This window comes from Amphiura filiformis, chromosome 9 (assembly GCF_039555335.1).
Source record: "Amphiura filiformis chromosome 9, Afil_fr2py, whole genome shotgun sequence".
NCBI lineage: Eukaryota > Metazoa > Echinodermata > Ophiuroidea > Amphilepidida > Amphiuridae > Amphiura > Amphiura filiformis.
In genome coordinates, this window is record NC_092636.1 from 67,141,028 (window position 1) to 67,157,363 (window position 16,336).

Here is a 16,336-nt window from a genome sequence, read left to right on the forward strand (position 1 = left end):
AGTAGTAGTATAAAATCCCTATGTCCTATTATGTTTCCTGCTTTAAAAAAAAATCAGATTCTATAGATGCGTTGACCCCAATGTTTATCAACAAATGCAAGGGACTGGTATACCGATACGCTTGAGTGAACTGCAAACAAGCACTAGACTATTCAATAGCCTGATTTAAAGCCGAATATTTCCTCTAATGTTCATTTTTTTTTTTTTTTTTTTTTTTTAAATTTATTCCTTGGTTGCATCGTTCGTTCAACGTAAGTAAATGGACTATTGTTAGCAAATACATAGGCAATGTACGTTTACAACGCGCCGGACCACCAAACAATTATCTTTTTACTAATAGACAGAAGAGAAAATTGTACCAAAGTACTATATACCGTTTATTCATTCATTCATTTTTGAATCCAAACGGCAAATCAACTTATGAAATAAGTCAATTTTGACTAGTAACATTAATTTTGTAACTGGTTTTAGTTCAAGTTAGGATTACACCTGCGTCATAGTTTACACCCTGTATAGTTTGCCCACATGAAGATCAATCACATAAGTGTTCATTTTGTATATAATTTTTTGTTTTGAATTTGTTAGTAAAATAAACTGAAACTGCATACGGTAGTCTCTTAATAAGTGCTTAATTTTACAAGCCGGTGGAAAAATTCTTTTTTTAATACTAAATCCAAAATATTCCAAGGTTTATCGTACACATGATACACTTGGAATATTAAGGTGCCAAATTAGAACCTTTTTTGTCCCGAATATGGAACCCTAGTTCTTGAACCCTCAAAAAAGGTTCCAGAAAGTTCAGGAAACCTTTGGGAAACCCTTAAAGGTTCTATAGCGAGTACAGAGAACCTGCAAAGGTTCCCCAGAGCAGAGTGTCTTAAGAACCTTTTGTGGTTCCTTTGAGAACCACAAAGGGTTCCATATGCGTGAGTGTAGTGAAGTATTTGCAGAATTCACCTTTGGAACCCTGTTCAATAACATACAGTGGTTTGAAGCCTGAAAGAGCATTTATGAAATATTCTGAAACCTATAACCAAACACACAATTCTAAAAATGAAATCACAAATGGATGAAATGAAAGCTCATGCTACAATTCTACAATGAAACAGCAATTCGACATGTTCAGTTTCGCCGCGGGGTACGATATGTTTCCGCGTATCACATTATTTCCTTTTAGAACATGAAGAATATAATACAATAAGAAGAGCTAAGAAGATGGGAAAAGGACGAATCCCAATAAACCCTGGCTTAAATCTACCTTGACATTCGATGCTTCTCTCGGACATTGCCTCTCAATGTTAATTTAATGTGCCGTTGTTGATTTTTCAACCATGTTTTTGCAAACTGTACTTGCCCTGTTGATCAATGTTGAAGATATCATTATTAAATACTCGCCTTGCAGACGTTTATGAGACTACTGTGATATCGAATCTTAAAATTAGAAAGGATTAAGAAATCTTGACGATATGTCTCCGAACGGAATTTTATTTTGACAATAATCATTATAATAATAATAATATGACATCATTTTGGTAATCCCCCAGGAAGTGAATGTGGCAAAATGGTCTATTAATAGATTGTGTGTATAAAAGGTGAAAGTTTTAGTTTGCTCTTTGCAGAATATGAAGAGATGTTGTAGACTTTCTACATAGGCCTATGTGTGTTGGTCGTCGTTGTGCTTCAAAAAGAGGTACATTTGAACCAGTTTGCATAGCCAATAATGTGCTATTTTAATACAGCAGCGAAGGAGATTTTGAGTGTACAAAAAGAGTCTTGTTTATAAAACGACACATCTGTCAATAAAGTGCAGCAGTGCAGAAAGCAACCTGTTTCCTGCAGAAAGAGAGTTATTGGTGAAAGAAACACCAGTTTTTGGAGATTGTCATCTGCGCAAGCAGTTTTAACTGCAAGTGTGTGGAGAACTGCGCAAGGGGTTAAGTATTTGGAGAAAGCAGCATCAGCACCATTTCTGTGCGTGGATTTTATACGCAAAGGATTATAAATGCAAGTGTACAGTGGACTTCGCTGAACAGTGATTGTCGCAGGACAAGTGAATAAGGATATGTATATATATATATATACATCAGCCGTCCAGAATATTGCAATAAAACTCTATGATCACCGAGAAGAAGACTGCCGGTTAAGTAGTAATCAGTTAAAAGAGTGATTATAATTGATTATATTGTATGTGCATTTGTTGTCACGTATCAAGCATATTTTACTTTCAATTAACGACTTGGATTTTGTTAAACAGTGTATTATTGCTGTGCATTGGAGTGAATTTGGGTTAAAGGTGACCTTGAGTCATTGCGGCTCGTAACACATTCCTCTAATTTGTAATGAAATTTTAGCAAATTAATGTTGAAAGGATAGTTTTTGATTTTTTAAGGGATCTAAAATGAGCGTTTATTGCGTTTCGACAGTATTTTTTGTACCCACCATGTAAACTTGGTGGGTACAGTCAACATTTAGAGCCAAATTTTTTGAAGGTCATTTTGGGGTCATCCGGGGTCACCAAGGGGTCATCTTAGGTCAAATAACTTAAAACTGTCGTATGGGCATGAAACTTGATAATAATAATAATCTTTCTTTATTGAGGGTAATTCCACTTCAGTGTCAAGCACTGCTTTCCAAGCAGGCCCTCATACATTATTATAAACTAGAGCTATACCCGTATGCGTAAATGATTATTATGCCGGTATCTTACTATGAAAATGGTATAGGCCTAACGCAGATGACCTGTTGGATGACCTGTGACCTCAGATGACATTACTTAATTACAGGTAGTTAATTAAATTAATTAATTTATATTTACTTGTTTTACTGACTAGGCTACTCTTTCTTTCTTCCTTCAAAACCCACAGTGGAAGACATTGCCTTAATATAGATTTTACCAAGTTCAAGTACATACATGTATCAGAATGCATCAGAGCTATTTATAGAACACAGGCAGCAAGTGCAATTGTTTATACCATGGTCACTGACTTGGGCACTGTGGATTTTTGAAAATTCACATTTCCCGAATTTGGAGCCCAATCCTTTACTGATCGCAAGCAAATGTGATCCCCGCATTTGACCGAAAGTAGCTTAGGACACTCTACATACACTTTAAGTATAAATCATCAGATTTATAAAGTTCACTTCAAGTACTGTTAAATATCAAAAATATCAATTTTTAATGATTTGCCATAAAATGTGTATTAAATTGCGAATTTCAAAAAATCAAAATTATTTGATATCAGAATGACATTCTTCTTTAATATTCAGAATGCAATTCGATATGTCTGATGTGCTCTAATGTCCCAAAATAAATACCGTCCAAACGTTCATACCCCAGCCCTTAAACTACTATCATAAATTTCTTTTTTGATTAAGGGATCTAAAATGAGCGTTTATTGCGTTTCGACAGTATTTTTTGTGGGACATGAGAGCACCTCGACCTATCGAATTGCATTCTGAATACGAAGCATGTCTTTCTGATATCAAATAATTGTCATTTTTGAAAATCACAATATAATACAAATTTTATGACAAATTATAAAATTTGATATTTTTCAAATTTTGATATATAACAGTCCTCGAAGTAAATTATATAAATCTAATGATATATTCTTAAAGTGTATGTAGAGGAGAAAGGCCGACGGTCAATTGAAAATTTTGACCTTTCATATTGAAGATATGGATTTTTTTCCCAAAAGACCTAATTTTTTTTTTGGTGTTTTGGGAAAAAAAAATCCATATCTTCAATACGAAAGGTCAAAATTTTCAATTGATCGTCGGCTTTTCATCCCACCTACATACACTTTAAGTATAAATCATCAGATTTATAAAGTTTACTTCAAGTACTGTTAAATATCAAAATATCAATTTTAATGATTTGCCATAAAATGTGTATTAAATTGCGAATTTCAAAAATCAAAATTATTTGATATCAGAATGACATTCTTCGTATTCAGAATGCAATTCGATATGTCTGATGTGCTCTGATGTCCCAAAATAAATACTGTCCAAACGTTCATACCCCAGCCCTTAACATCACACATATTTATGTTAAACAAGCATCCGAGTTATTCAATCTTGGTGATTACATATCTTTTGTTAATTTATCACTTATCTTTTCAGCGATTTTTCTATAATATCACCCCGGGAATATCACCTCTCTCCTTTTGGAATCCATGATTGTTTTGATGATAATAATCAAATATATTTATCCAATTCAATTGCAACTTGTACGTGCAGGTGTTTTCCCTCAAATATAATTATTTTACCTAAAGCTTCAACAAATTAAATTCTATATCGTGATCCATTCGGGCGAGTTGTTCAACCAGTTTGTTCTCATCTTCCTTGTTCAATTTCCCAAATGACCTAACTCGATATTGATCTATAATTTTTTTCACCTGTCACCTTGCACTGTAGTGTAGAGTATCAATGTATTGTGTTTAATATATATTTTACATGACTGTGACATTTGGTCAACTTCACTAATTCGACTTTTGAAAAGCAGTATGACATATTTGTACGAATTTCTATGCACAATTTTTTTTTTCTATTAATATGTGGAGGCCACTCCGCGGTATTTGAAAATACCAATATTTCTAAAACTATTTTCAACAGCCTTCGTAATTATCTTTGCAATGCAACCCTAATTTTTCCCATTCCTCTTGTCATAAGGATTCAGAAAATATATATACACATCTACGACTTATCGTTGTGGAGTTATGAGCTAAAAGGTCAAAACTCCACCAGGGGTTGAAATTGAAAACTGCTCCAATTTTGATCAAAATGGTCTCAAATAAGGTCTTTCTGTACCACAACTCGAATAATGAATAGTTTCAAACTACCTAGAATGACTTGTTACATTGGTAACACATCCAAATAGGTCATTGTCAATTGAGTCCTACTGATGTTGACCTACTAGTACTTCTCTGAATGCTTATATATAACTATTCTTTATTCGATTGAGATAACAGTGCCAACAATTTGAGACCATTTTCATCAAAATTGGAGCATTGTATCTCTTTCAGCCCCTGTGCTTCTTCATCTTCAAAGTTAACCTTTGACCTTTTGGCTTATAACTCCGAAACGATAAGTCGGGGGTGGGTCAAACTATACTTTTTCTGAATCCTTAGGATCAGAGGAACATTTCGGTATGGGTTTTAAACCCCGTATAAACTTTGACCTTGGAAATCTTGAATTGTCCAGGGCCATTCTACATCCCCCATAATCTCATTTGTGACCCCTCGGCACAACTGGATGTCGCCAGTGCCACTATTGAGATATGCTCCATCGAACTTAACAATAAACAATAGGAAACAAAGGATTTATTGACCGTTTTATTGATTTTTAACTACTTAAATATCAAGTACTATAGACATAATATACATCATTTTAAAGCTAATTTCAAGCAGAATATTTTGGTTGAATATCTCAAAAATGATGATTGGCGACTTCCGGGCTTAGTTGTGCCGAGGGGTCACATTTTGTACCACCTATAGATTAATAGTTAGCAAAGAAAAACACTTTAACCATAGACTCTGAAGAGTCTATGATTATTCGAAGGTTCATTTTTAAAAGTGACAAAATGGCCTATTTAAAAATCCACGGACTAGACTTCTGGTTTAAAAGTGGTAAATGGCTAATTTATGCGCGCCTTTTTTAAATTTAAATCTATAATAAAAGGAACAAAAGAAAACTGAAACAAAAAAACTGAAAAATAAAATAAAAGTTGTGAAAAGTACAGAGAAGAAAAAAACTGAAATAAAACTTACTGCTTTAAATAAAGCTTGACTGAATAAACTGTGTTGTCTCTTTGTTGCGCTTGTTGGAATCTTTTCGCCTAAGCGTAGTATGCATACATTCACAAAGGCATTCCGAGATCTGGAAAACCTACGTTTTCAGTGATCCCAGCGAAAGTGTAAAAAAATTTAAATTGTTTATAAATAAAAGTGAAGGATAAGTCATTCAAATTGTCATTTGGTATTTTTGAAATGAAAAATTTGGCAAAACACAAAGAAAACAGCAGTATTAACGAAGTTGAAGCCCCGTTCAAATACATGTAGCTAATTTAGATACTGTCAGTATAAAATTACAGATGTTAGCACATCTATGACAATGACAAAGGTTCCAATATCTGAATTTTGATGATTTTTACGATCATCCGGATGAGCAAATCACTGAATGGGCATTTTTAGATACCATTTTCACTGAATATGGCGTAAGACTCAGTATTAAACCGACTCCCGCGATTTTGTAGCCAAATTTGGCTATATACAAAATTGTTGTGTCAACGTCAAAATTAACAGGATTTGGGATACACTTCTTGTCAAATTCTTGTGAAAAAAAATCCCAGGAGGAAATCGCGTGAGCTGTTATATTATCTTATGAATCTAGCCTGTAGTTGTCACTAGAATAAAAGTGCTGTTGATCAAAATATTCATGTTTAAATACTTACAGTTTCAATCAAAAGAGGGCAGAATACCAGCCACCGTGTGTGCGTAATACTAGTATCGGACACGATTATTCTGAGCTTGATTTATCCCCATTCAGAAATTATACCGTAATGAGCTTGAGTTAAGTTGATGACAAAATGCTCTAATGAAACATGCAATCTCAGAATGCAATTAGTATGACACCATTCTGTTATCGTCCTAGACCAACTTGTCTCTAAATCAATTTTGTCTGCTATGAATTTTATTTGCCGGGAGATGTTTGCACATCTGATCTATTTCGCATACATTATGGCATAAAAATCAACTTATTTTAATCATATTAGGCCCTATGTCACTTGATCGATAACGCAAAGTATCCTTAAAAAAACCAAATTATTTTAGAATATCTCCTGAAATTCAGTGTTACCTTAGAATATCTACTGATATTTTCCGTTATTTTAGAGAATGTTGTGAATGTTTGTGTTTTTTTACAATATTCTAGTCTTTTCTTAGGTTTTATTAAAATGTTTCGTTATTTTTGCGTTATCGATCATGTGACATAGGGCCTCGTCAATGAGCAAAAATTGAAAATTGCCCAAATGATGGGGGGGAGGGGGAATGGTGGTGGGTTTTTCGTTTTTTGTGGTGAACAAATAATATGTTCGAAATTGGCCTAGTTTACTCCCATGATTTCAAAGCACTGAAAATTAAGGAAAGTGCCAATTTTGGGCTTCAACTTTTCACTTTTGTACACATTTCAATGGAGAATGAAAAATTCACATGCGTTTTTCCGGACAATTTTCCTTTGCGAAAAAAAAATTAAAAATCTTTCTCGTTTTGATTTTTAGATTCGTAAATAGCATCTGATCTATTTCGCATACATTATGGCATAAAAATCAACTTATTTTAATCATATTAGGCCCTATGTCACTTGATCGATAACGCAAAGTATCCTTAAAAAAACCAAATTATTTTAGAATATCTCCTGAAATTCAGTGTTACCTTAGAATATCTACTGATATTTTCCGTTATTTTAGAGAATGTTGTGAATGTTTGTGTTTTTTTACAATATTCTAGTCTTTTCTTAGGTTTTATTAAAATGTTTCGTTATTTTTGCGTTATCGATCATGTGACATAGGGCCTCGTCAATGAGCAAAAATTGAAAATTGCCCAAATGATGGGGGGAGGGGGCATGGTGGTGGGTTTTTCGGGGGGGGGGGGGAACAAATAATATGTTCGAAATTGGCCTAGTTTACTCCCATGATTTCAAAGCACTGAAAATTAAGGAAAGTGCCAATTTTGGGCTTCAACTTTTCACTTTTGTACACATTTCAATGGAGAATGAAAAATTCACATGCGTTTTTCCGGACAATTTTCCTTTGCGAAAAAAAAATTAAAAATCTTTCTCGTTTTGATTTTTAGATTCGTAAATAGCATATTACCTTTTAAATGTTTGGGTGTTTTTGGGCGGATTTTATATTTTGTATTTATGTTCCTTATTTTTTTTAAAGTTTCTATTCGAATATTTTTGCAGATAATATAAAGTTAATTTTGGAAGTTTGCCATGTTTTAGATATTTTTGGTGTTTGGGGCGGAAAACTAAATCATGTGGCCTTTTTTGATGACAACATATTATGCCACTTATCCTAACATGTTGGTTTGGTCCCAAGTTATACATGCCCGGGGGAGGGGGGCACATCAAAAGATTTGGTGGGTATGTTCCCCCAGAATTTTGAGGTGGTGGGTCTTTGGGAGCTGATGGCGTATCGGTAAAAGGGGGTCTTTTGGAGCTGGAACAAGTAAAATTGGTACTTTTGGAGCTGCGAATAGTCAAAATCAGGGGTCTTTCTTGGCTTTCTGGTTCTCCTTTTAGAGCTGAAATGATCAAAATCAAGGGTCTTTTGGAGCTCTATTTTGGTCAAATATAGGGGGTCTTTCGGAGCAGCGAAATCCCAAAGGGGGGTCTTTCCGGGGGAACATACTCGTATGGTAATTTGTGTTAAGTGCCCTCAGGGTATGCATGTTTACAAAAAATTCCAGATGCAGCAGAAGACGGCCATTTTCAAAATGGAGCCCATACCCATACCTTAACCCGTAATCCGAATCTGTACCCCGATACCCCTAGCTCGATACCCTAACTCATAACCCTGTACCCTGCTAAATGTACACCGTACTCTGATACCTGTAAACCCTATAAGGGGCTGTGCAATAATTACGGGGGTAATGCGAACCGAGGAGGGTAAGGGTAGGGGCATTCGGGTACGGAGATAGATGTTAGGGGCCCGGGGTTAGGGGCTGCCCTGAGGGAGGGTAAAATTGAGGGGGTGGCAAGCCGAGAGGGGGAGGGCAAGCAATTTTTGGCAGGCAGAGAGGGGGGGAAGCAATTTTGGCACACATTTATGGGGTACTTTTTAATAGCACGCTCTAAAAATGGAAAACACTACAGAAACGTATCTATCCTCATCCCATCCCTTTGACCCCTAGACCCATCCATGGGACCCTTAAACACAACACCGCGCCGGGACCCATAATCCACTGCCCAGTGGTCCATAACCTGATATGTTTCGACTAAGTTTGATGTACTCGGGACCAGCCAGCCCATAACCCCATCCTTAAACCCTAACCACATCCTTTGTATCCTAAGTCTCCTACTCCAATACTTTATATGAAAAGGTTTGACTACAAAAACAATTCTCTTATAAATGCATCTACGCACAGTTTTCACCTCGACACCCGAGTACACACCCCTTTCCAGCACAGCAAGTTTAGTCTCCACGCTGAATATACTACACGGCTGAGTGCATAGCATCATAAGAGCTGTGTGAGATCGAGTGGAAAATAAACATCTGTGATTGATTTTTGCCAATCACAATTTTTTTGTCAGAATTTTTTTGTATCGAACGTATAACACTTCCCCCTAAAAACACGTTTTTTACATTAGGTCAACAGATAACGCAATTCAATGTTATAGCAAGGCGAATGTTGTTAATCTGTTGAAAACTACCTATCCAAGCACATTTTTGACCAAAATGTAGGTTTTATTAACCTCAAGTGTTCCTTACAATATTTTTTCAAATTTTATGTCATTAAACGAAAGAGCACACTTATATTGGCCACATACTATTAGTGGCCAATCTCTTTGAATTGCAAATCTTGTGCAAACAGTTACTATTTTCGCTTGTTTTGTCATGCGGTTGTAAATTTAATGAACTATGACTTTGCTAGAGAGCGCTTACAAAATATTGATAAGGTCGTCGGTACCACTAACGTCATACCTGGGACTCCTAATGCCAAACCTGGAACCCCATGAACTCCATCACCAGTACCTCTAACCCTATCCCCGGGACCCCTAAGATCAATGGGACCTATAACTCCATAGGCCTAGAACCTGTAACTCTGTCCTCGAGACCCGACCTGTTCTTGGGACCCTAATCCCATCTTTGGTACCTGTAACCACACATACGGTTCCCTTGCAATGTCCGGAACCCTTACCCCTTTCCTGGTATACTGGGCCACATAACTCAATCCCCATTACCCGTACCCTATTCTCTGGGACCTCTAACACCAACTTTGGGACTCATCTCTATTCCTGGAATCTAACTCTGTCCCCAAGATCCATGATCCACCCCTGGGACCCTAATCCCATCTTTGGCACCTGTTACCCCACATCCGGTTCCCCTTACCCAATGCCCGGCACCCCTTCCGCTGTTCCTGGTACCTATTACCCCAACCCGGTGACCCCTAACTTTAATTCCCAGTACCCATATAATATCCATGGGACCAGGCGGCGAGTGGCATGATAGAGCCGGCAACTTGTGAAACTGCCCGGCCGTATGGCATTTTCCATATACTCGGTTAGTTGTGTGGGGTTCATTATCGAACCCCAACGGTTTTAGCTTGAATTTATATTATTTATTATATAACATAGGCCTATTTGTTTGTGATATTTCAAGCGTTTTAAAATTTCAAATAGTCCCATTCATTTACACGGTTGACGATGAAAATTTACTGAATTTAGAGAATGCATGGCGACCACCACCTGCATGGGACCTCAAATACTTAGTACGACCATGTGACCTCTAACCACATTCCTCGAACCCATGACCGGTCATTCCTGAAACCCCAAACCCCTTCACCGGGACCCACAACCCGTTGTACCCTTTACTCTGTCCTCAGTACCCTAGTCCCTTCCTCAGTACAACTAAATGTCCCCGGTACCCATTATCCAAACCCTGGGATCCTTAACTCCATCCCTAGCACCCCTAACCCTATCCCTGGGTCCCCTAACACCCACAATGGGACTCTCTCCATTCCTGGAACCCCTAACCCCATCCCCGGAACCCCTAACCCTGTCCTTGGTACCCTAGCCTTGATTCAAGGCTTCTGCCTTTTTCCTCTTCTTTCTTCCTTTTTTAAAAATTACTTTACTTTTGCTCGAAATTGAACATGAAACCTTTAAATACCCAATTGACTATAAAAGGCCTATATTGCTTATAGATCAATGTTTTTTCTGAAGTATTTCCAAATCATGCAGGTTGTGGCCACAGAGGGGCCTGAGGGTTCATGTGTCTGACCATGGTCTGCCTTCCCTGATCTAACCTGGAAATCCCTACTGGCTACTTACAATAGCATCAAGCACACTGTATACAAGAGACAGGGTATTCTCACACTGTTCCTTGTCAAGGCCTTCAAGTTCCTTGTCAAGGCCTTGTCAAGTTTTATCCAGACAGGGTATTCTCACACTATTCTCACACAAGGACATTCCCTCCAGTTTTAGCAGAAGGCATGGCTGGATGATGTTCTGTGCATGTTGTGTGGCCATGGTTTTAAAATAGGTTTCATGGATAAAATGAACAATTGATAGAAAAATGCATCAGTCTATAGAAAGCCTGAGGACTTGGAGCAAGTCTATGGTACCCCAAACGCCATTGCTGATACCCCTAATCTAATCCCTGAAACCCCTAAACTGTTGTCCCTGGGACCTTTGGTAACCTTTACCCTGTCATTGGTACACATAACTTCTTTCATGGTCACCCCTAAACATATCCTTGGTATTCTAACCCCATCCTCGATATACCTAGTGTTGTCTCCCGTACTCTTTACCCCATCCCTGGTATCCCTATATAACGACATCCCTAGAAACCCTATAAGTCCATCCCCGGGACCCATAAGCCTCAGTACCCTTTACCCTGTTCTCAATACCTCTGAATTTCTGGCTTATACCATGTGCCCGGAGGGGGGGGGGTCTTCCTGTTTGTTTAAAGGTTACAGGAAGGTGCCACGGTTTAGAGGGGGGGGGGTACATTTTCAGCAATTTTGGTATATCGATGGGTGGGTTTTCAGTTTTCAATGTATGACCCCTGGTGACCCCTAAATGACCTTCCCAAAATTTGGCTCGAAATGGTGACTGTACCCACCAATTAGTTTCATGCCCATCCGACAGTTTGTACTTATTTGACCTCATATGACCCTTGGTGACCCCTAAATGACCTTCCCAAAATTTTGCTCTAAATGTTGACTGTAGGCCCTACCAGTAGGCCTACCCACCATGTAAACTTGGTGGGTAGGCCTACAGTCAACATTTAGAGCCAAATTTTTGAAGGTCATTTTGGAGTCATCCGGGGTCACCAAGGGGTCATCTTAGGTCAAATAACTTAAAACTGTCGTATGGGCATGAAACTTGATAGGTAGGCCTCCCGGCCCCCCAACTCAACACAAAAGTTGGCAACCATGAGAGTTACCAAATCTTTCAAACACCCCCTTTTGCAATGATTTTCATCAAATTAACCCCCTTTTAAATTTTCATACAAAAACGAGGACAAAATTTGGCCAAAAACAGCCCCTTTTTTTGTGGTTTTCAATGACTAGAATTTCAAACACCCATTTTTCAAAGACACTAAATATTGCCAAAAAATTACTAGATTTTCTCAAGTAGGCCTACCCCTTTTTCCAAATTTCGCAGACAGTGCAAATTAAATACCCCCTATTTTGCTGATTTCACAGTCAAATTTCACAGACAATCCAACTTAAATATCCCCTCGGCGGTCCTTGCTACTGGTAAAAAAATTACCCCTTTTCCGCGCTTTTTGGTAGGCCTAACTCTCATGGTTGCCAATTTCGGGTTGAGTTGGGGGGCCGGGGTAGGCCTATTATAGGCCTAGTCAACATTTAGAGCCAAATTTTTGGAAGGTCATTTCGGGGTCATCCAAGGTCATCCAGGGGTCAGCTGAGGTCAAATTAGTAAATAGGCCTACTGTCGTATGGGCATAAAACTTGGTGGGTAGGCCTACAGTCAACATTTAGAGCCAAATTTTTTGAAGGTCATTTCGGGGTCACCAGGGGTCATCTGAGGTCAATTTAGTAAAAACTGTCGGATGTGCATGAAACTACTTGGTGGGGCACCATTTCGAACCAAATTTTGGGAAGGTAAGTTAGGGGTCACCAGGGGTGAGGGGTCATATGAGGTCAAATAAGTAAAAATTGTCAGGTGAAAATTGTCAGATGGACATGAAACTTGGTGGGTACCGTCATAATCAGCCATGTAATCGTGCCCAGCCGAGAACCGCCAAACGGGTAACCGCCTAGTAGGCCTAGGCCTAGGCCTAATGCTGGTTTCATACTACCCTGCCGCTTGCCGCTGAGCGGAGTGGCGCACGCGTATTGCAGACAAACGGACACAATCAAGGCTTGTCATTGGTTGAAACGCCCTGCCGCTTGCAGCAGCGGCAAGCGACAGGAAAGTATGCTGGATGGCTGGAGGCTTAATAGGCCTAGATTATTTTGAAAGTCAAAAGGTCAAAAATTACAGAAAATAAAATACGGGCATGGAATCAGAAAATTTGATAACCGTTTAGAGACTATAGGCGTGAATTTGATATCCCTATCGGGACTACAAGAGGCTAGGCCCATAGTGAAAATGTGACATTTTCGGGTAAAAAATGACAACATTTCTTAAATGTGTGACCGTTGTCATGGAAACGGAGAACGCCGCGAGGGTTACAAATTTGACAACATGGCAGAAAAGCAGAGGCAGAACAGATTCTGCCTCTGATTCAAGATTCAAGGCAAGGCAAAACCAAAGATTAACAGAGCAAAGCTATAGGCCGAAACTTTAGACTAAAGCAAAGCAAAACGAAAGGCTATAAGTAAAATCAAAGATGAAAGGCAAGCAAAGCAAAGCAAGAAAACAAAGCTAAGGAAATGGGGAAAAATGTTCTCTATTATTTTTTGAAATTTTTCCCTGAATAAAAGATTATTATTATTTATTAAATAAAAAAGATAATAAAGAACAAAATAAAAATATTTTCGTATCATTTTCCCCCATGGAGCTAATTTATATTTTAAAGCTCCATGTTTTTCCCAAGCTGTGTTGAACAACTGGCAACCCAGCTCTACTCAAATTGAGCCCGCGATCTCGATTCGATTCTGTCATTACGTCAATGTGTTTACGTTTTGTATGCATGGATATGTATTATGGAGGCAGCACACGTTCTTCTGCTGCAGTTTTCTTCTCTTGCTCTTTAGTTCACTTTCCTCCGGTTGGTAACAGACACGCGTGAAACCGGAGTATTGACAAGATGGCCTCAACTATTGGGCGACTGATTGCATCCCTGTTTTCTTTTTTTCAGGGAAAAATTCTCTGTGAACAATCGGAATATGGCCCAGGAAAGTCTCTCCGAAGAAGCTGTTCAGGTGAGTGTTTATAAATCATAAATGACCTTGTATCAAAATGTGTGGAGGAATGTGGGGATGACCCATACATAACATTTTATTTCTTCTAGACCAGTGCAGACCGTACTATAAAATCAGCTTCTTGACAGCTTGTACAGCTGACACTACTTTTATTTTTCTGTGCATCATTTTGTACGTGGATCAAGATGATCAATAAATACAATAATGCTTGCATATAACTTTTAATAAGCTCATTGATACCACCGTGTTTACCAAGCCATGAAGCCGGCACTGCTACACATTGCACATATCGCCGTGATCGCTGGGTTATTTTATTGGTACCGGTATTGTTTGTACAGTGCACTGTACAATTACTAGGCCTAAGTATAGTACAGTTTGTACCGTGGTCCGTGCTACTTGTTTCCAAGGCCAAGCAGGAACTAGGAAGTACAATATATAAATGCAAAGCTCAGAATTCATCATGACATGGCATAGTAAATTCATGAAATAAAAATGTGCTACTGCTGCAACAATACTCAATAGGCTTATGGTCAGTGATGATCATAACATGGTATGAATCTATGATACCATGCAGGCATGCACTAGCTGGCAACTGCATATACTGCAAAATGAAAATAATGTCAAATGAGTAAAATCTCACACATCATATATTTCATATTATGATAAAGTGGTTGTCTCCCCCCCCCCCCACCACACACAATTTTTAGATTCTCAAGCCCTGTGCTGTGGCTCAAATAATCACGGGTCAAAATGAACATTGTAGTCGAAAAAATAAGTACTGTACGCTGCTGTTCGACAGTGTCTCACTGTCACACCAAGGCAAGCAATTCCAAAAAGTTGACAGCATGGACCATACATGTTCTCTAATAAATGCCCCTGGGCCTTGAAATTTTCAAAAAGGGGCCATTTATTTAAGCTTATTTAGAGATCATTTTTATTACAATAATTCCTGGAAAATCGTTTATAGTGTACATGTAGCCTACCGTACCGCAAGCTTAAAATTCGCACCAAAATCAAATGATGAAACTATGAACTTAGGTTCATAGGCTACCGGTTCACTTCCTGGTTTGCAATGTAATTTTCTCCAATACCAGAAATACAGAAATACCAAGTGGGTGTACAACCCTTGTTACTTGCCTATTCAGGGAGGATGACAATTTTGACATCCTTGTCTGTTTACAAACAGATAGGTAGACAAAAGACCTGTCAAAACTGTTCCGGTTGTCCAAACACTCAAGTATCATCAGGATGGTCCACAAGTGATTCACACAACATGAATAGGGATTAAAAAGACCTCTGTGAAGTTGGACCATGTGCTTCTATTGTCCAGTTTGCCATCAAGATATCCAGTGGAAACAGTTCAGAACAGATCATGTCAGCAAATGAATATTTTATTCAGGGACTGATTATTTGGACTAACCAATAGGGTGCTTGCATGGAAGGTCATTAGATCAAATCATCATCCAGGCATGCTCCAGAAGACATGGAGGGCGGCATTTAACGAAATTGTTAAATTGTTGACCCGAATTTTCTTTCACTCGCTGCGCAAATCTGCAAGTGGGAATGATATTGCAATTCAACGTCTCCTGCAACCAGGAACACACATATTTATATGACACATTGCAATTTGCAGACGAGTACATAAATTTGCCAACAATAATAATTTGACTTGGTTGTCACTCAAAGAGGAAATGGCAAGTTTACATGTAGGAAATATTAGAAAATTAGAAATCTGGGCCAGTAGCTTTACAATTTCACTGGCTAGGAGGGCCAGTGAGAAACTATAAAGTCAGATGCAGAGTGCAGACCCTACTTTGTTTCCCCAGCTTTATTTTTAAACAACATTGTTGTTACCTTATAGCAAAGTAGCTTATTACAACCCAACAATGCAAGACTTATTTCCTGGAGAGGGGTACTGCTAGGCAGGGCCGTAGCAAGCGGGGCGACCGGGGATGCCATGGCCGCCCTCTTTTTGAGAAATTTGTTATGTTTTTCTTTATCTTTATTTCAATTTGGGCATATATTTGTAATTTGGCCGCCCCACATTTGTGATGGCCGCCCCACATTTTTCAACCTTGCTACGGCCCTGCTGCTAGGGGTTACTTTGACCCACAATGCACCCAAAAAAACCAAAAAACTTGACAAATTGTGGGAAATGTAAATTTTATGTTTTTATTTGACATTTTTAATTTTACATACTAAATGACCTCAGTGTT

At 38.3% G+C, this 16,336-nt stretch overlaps 1 protein-coding gene across 7 annotated transcripts in view; it reads left to right on the forward strand.

Annotated features, from left to right (window-relative positions):
* The first annotated feature begins 13,851 nt into the window (after positions 1-13,851).
* Positions 13,852-16,336, forward strand: part of LOC140161362 (cGMP-dependent 3',5'-cyclic phosphodiesterase-like) — a 294,091-nt gene continuing 291,606 nt past the window's right edge. For all 7 annotated transcript variants that reach the window (XM_072184856.1, XM_072184859.1, XM_072184857.1 and 4 more), the window contains exon 1: positions 13,852-14,120. In XM_072184856.1, coding sequence (XP_072040957.1) covers positions 14,085-14,120 — 36 coding nt within the window. In that variant the 5' untranslated portion in view covers positions 13,852-14,084. The remainder of the gene's footprint in view (positions 14,121-16,336) is intronic.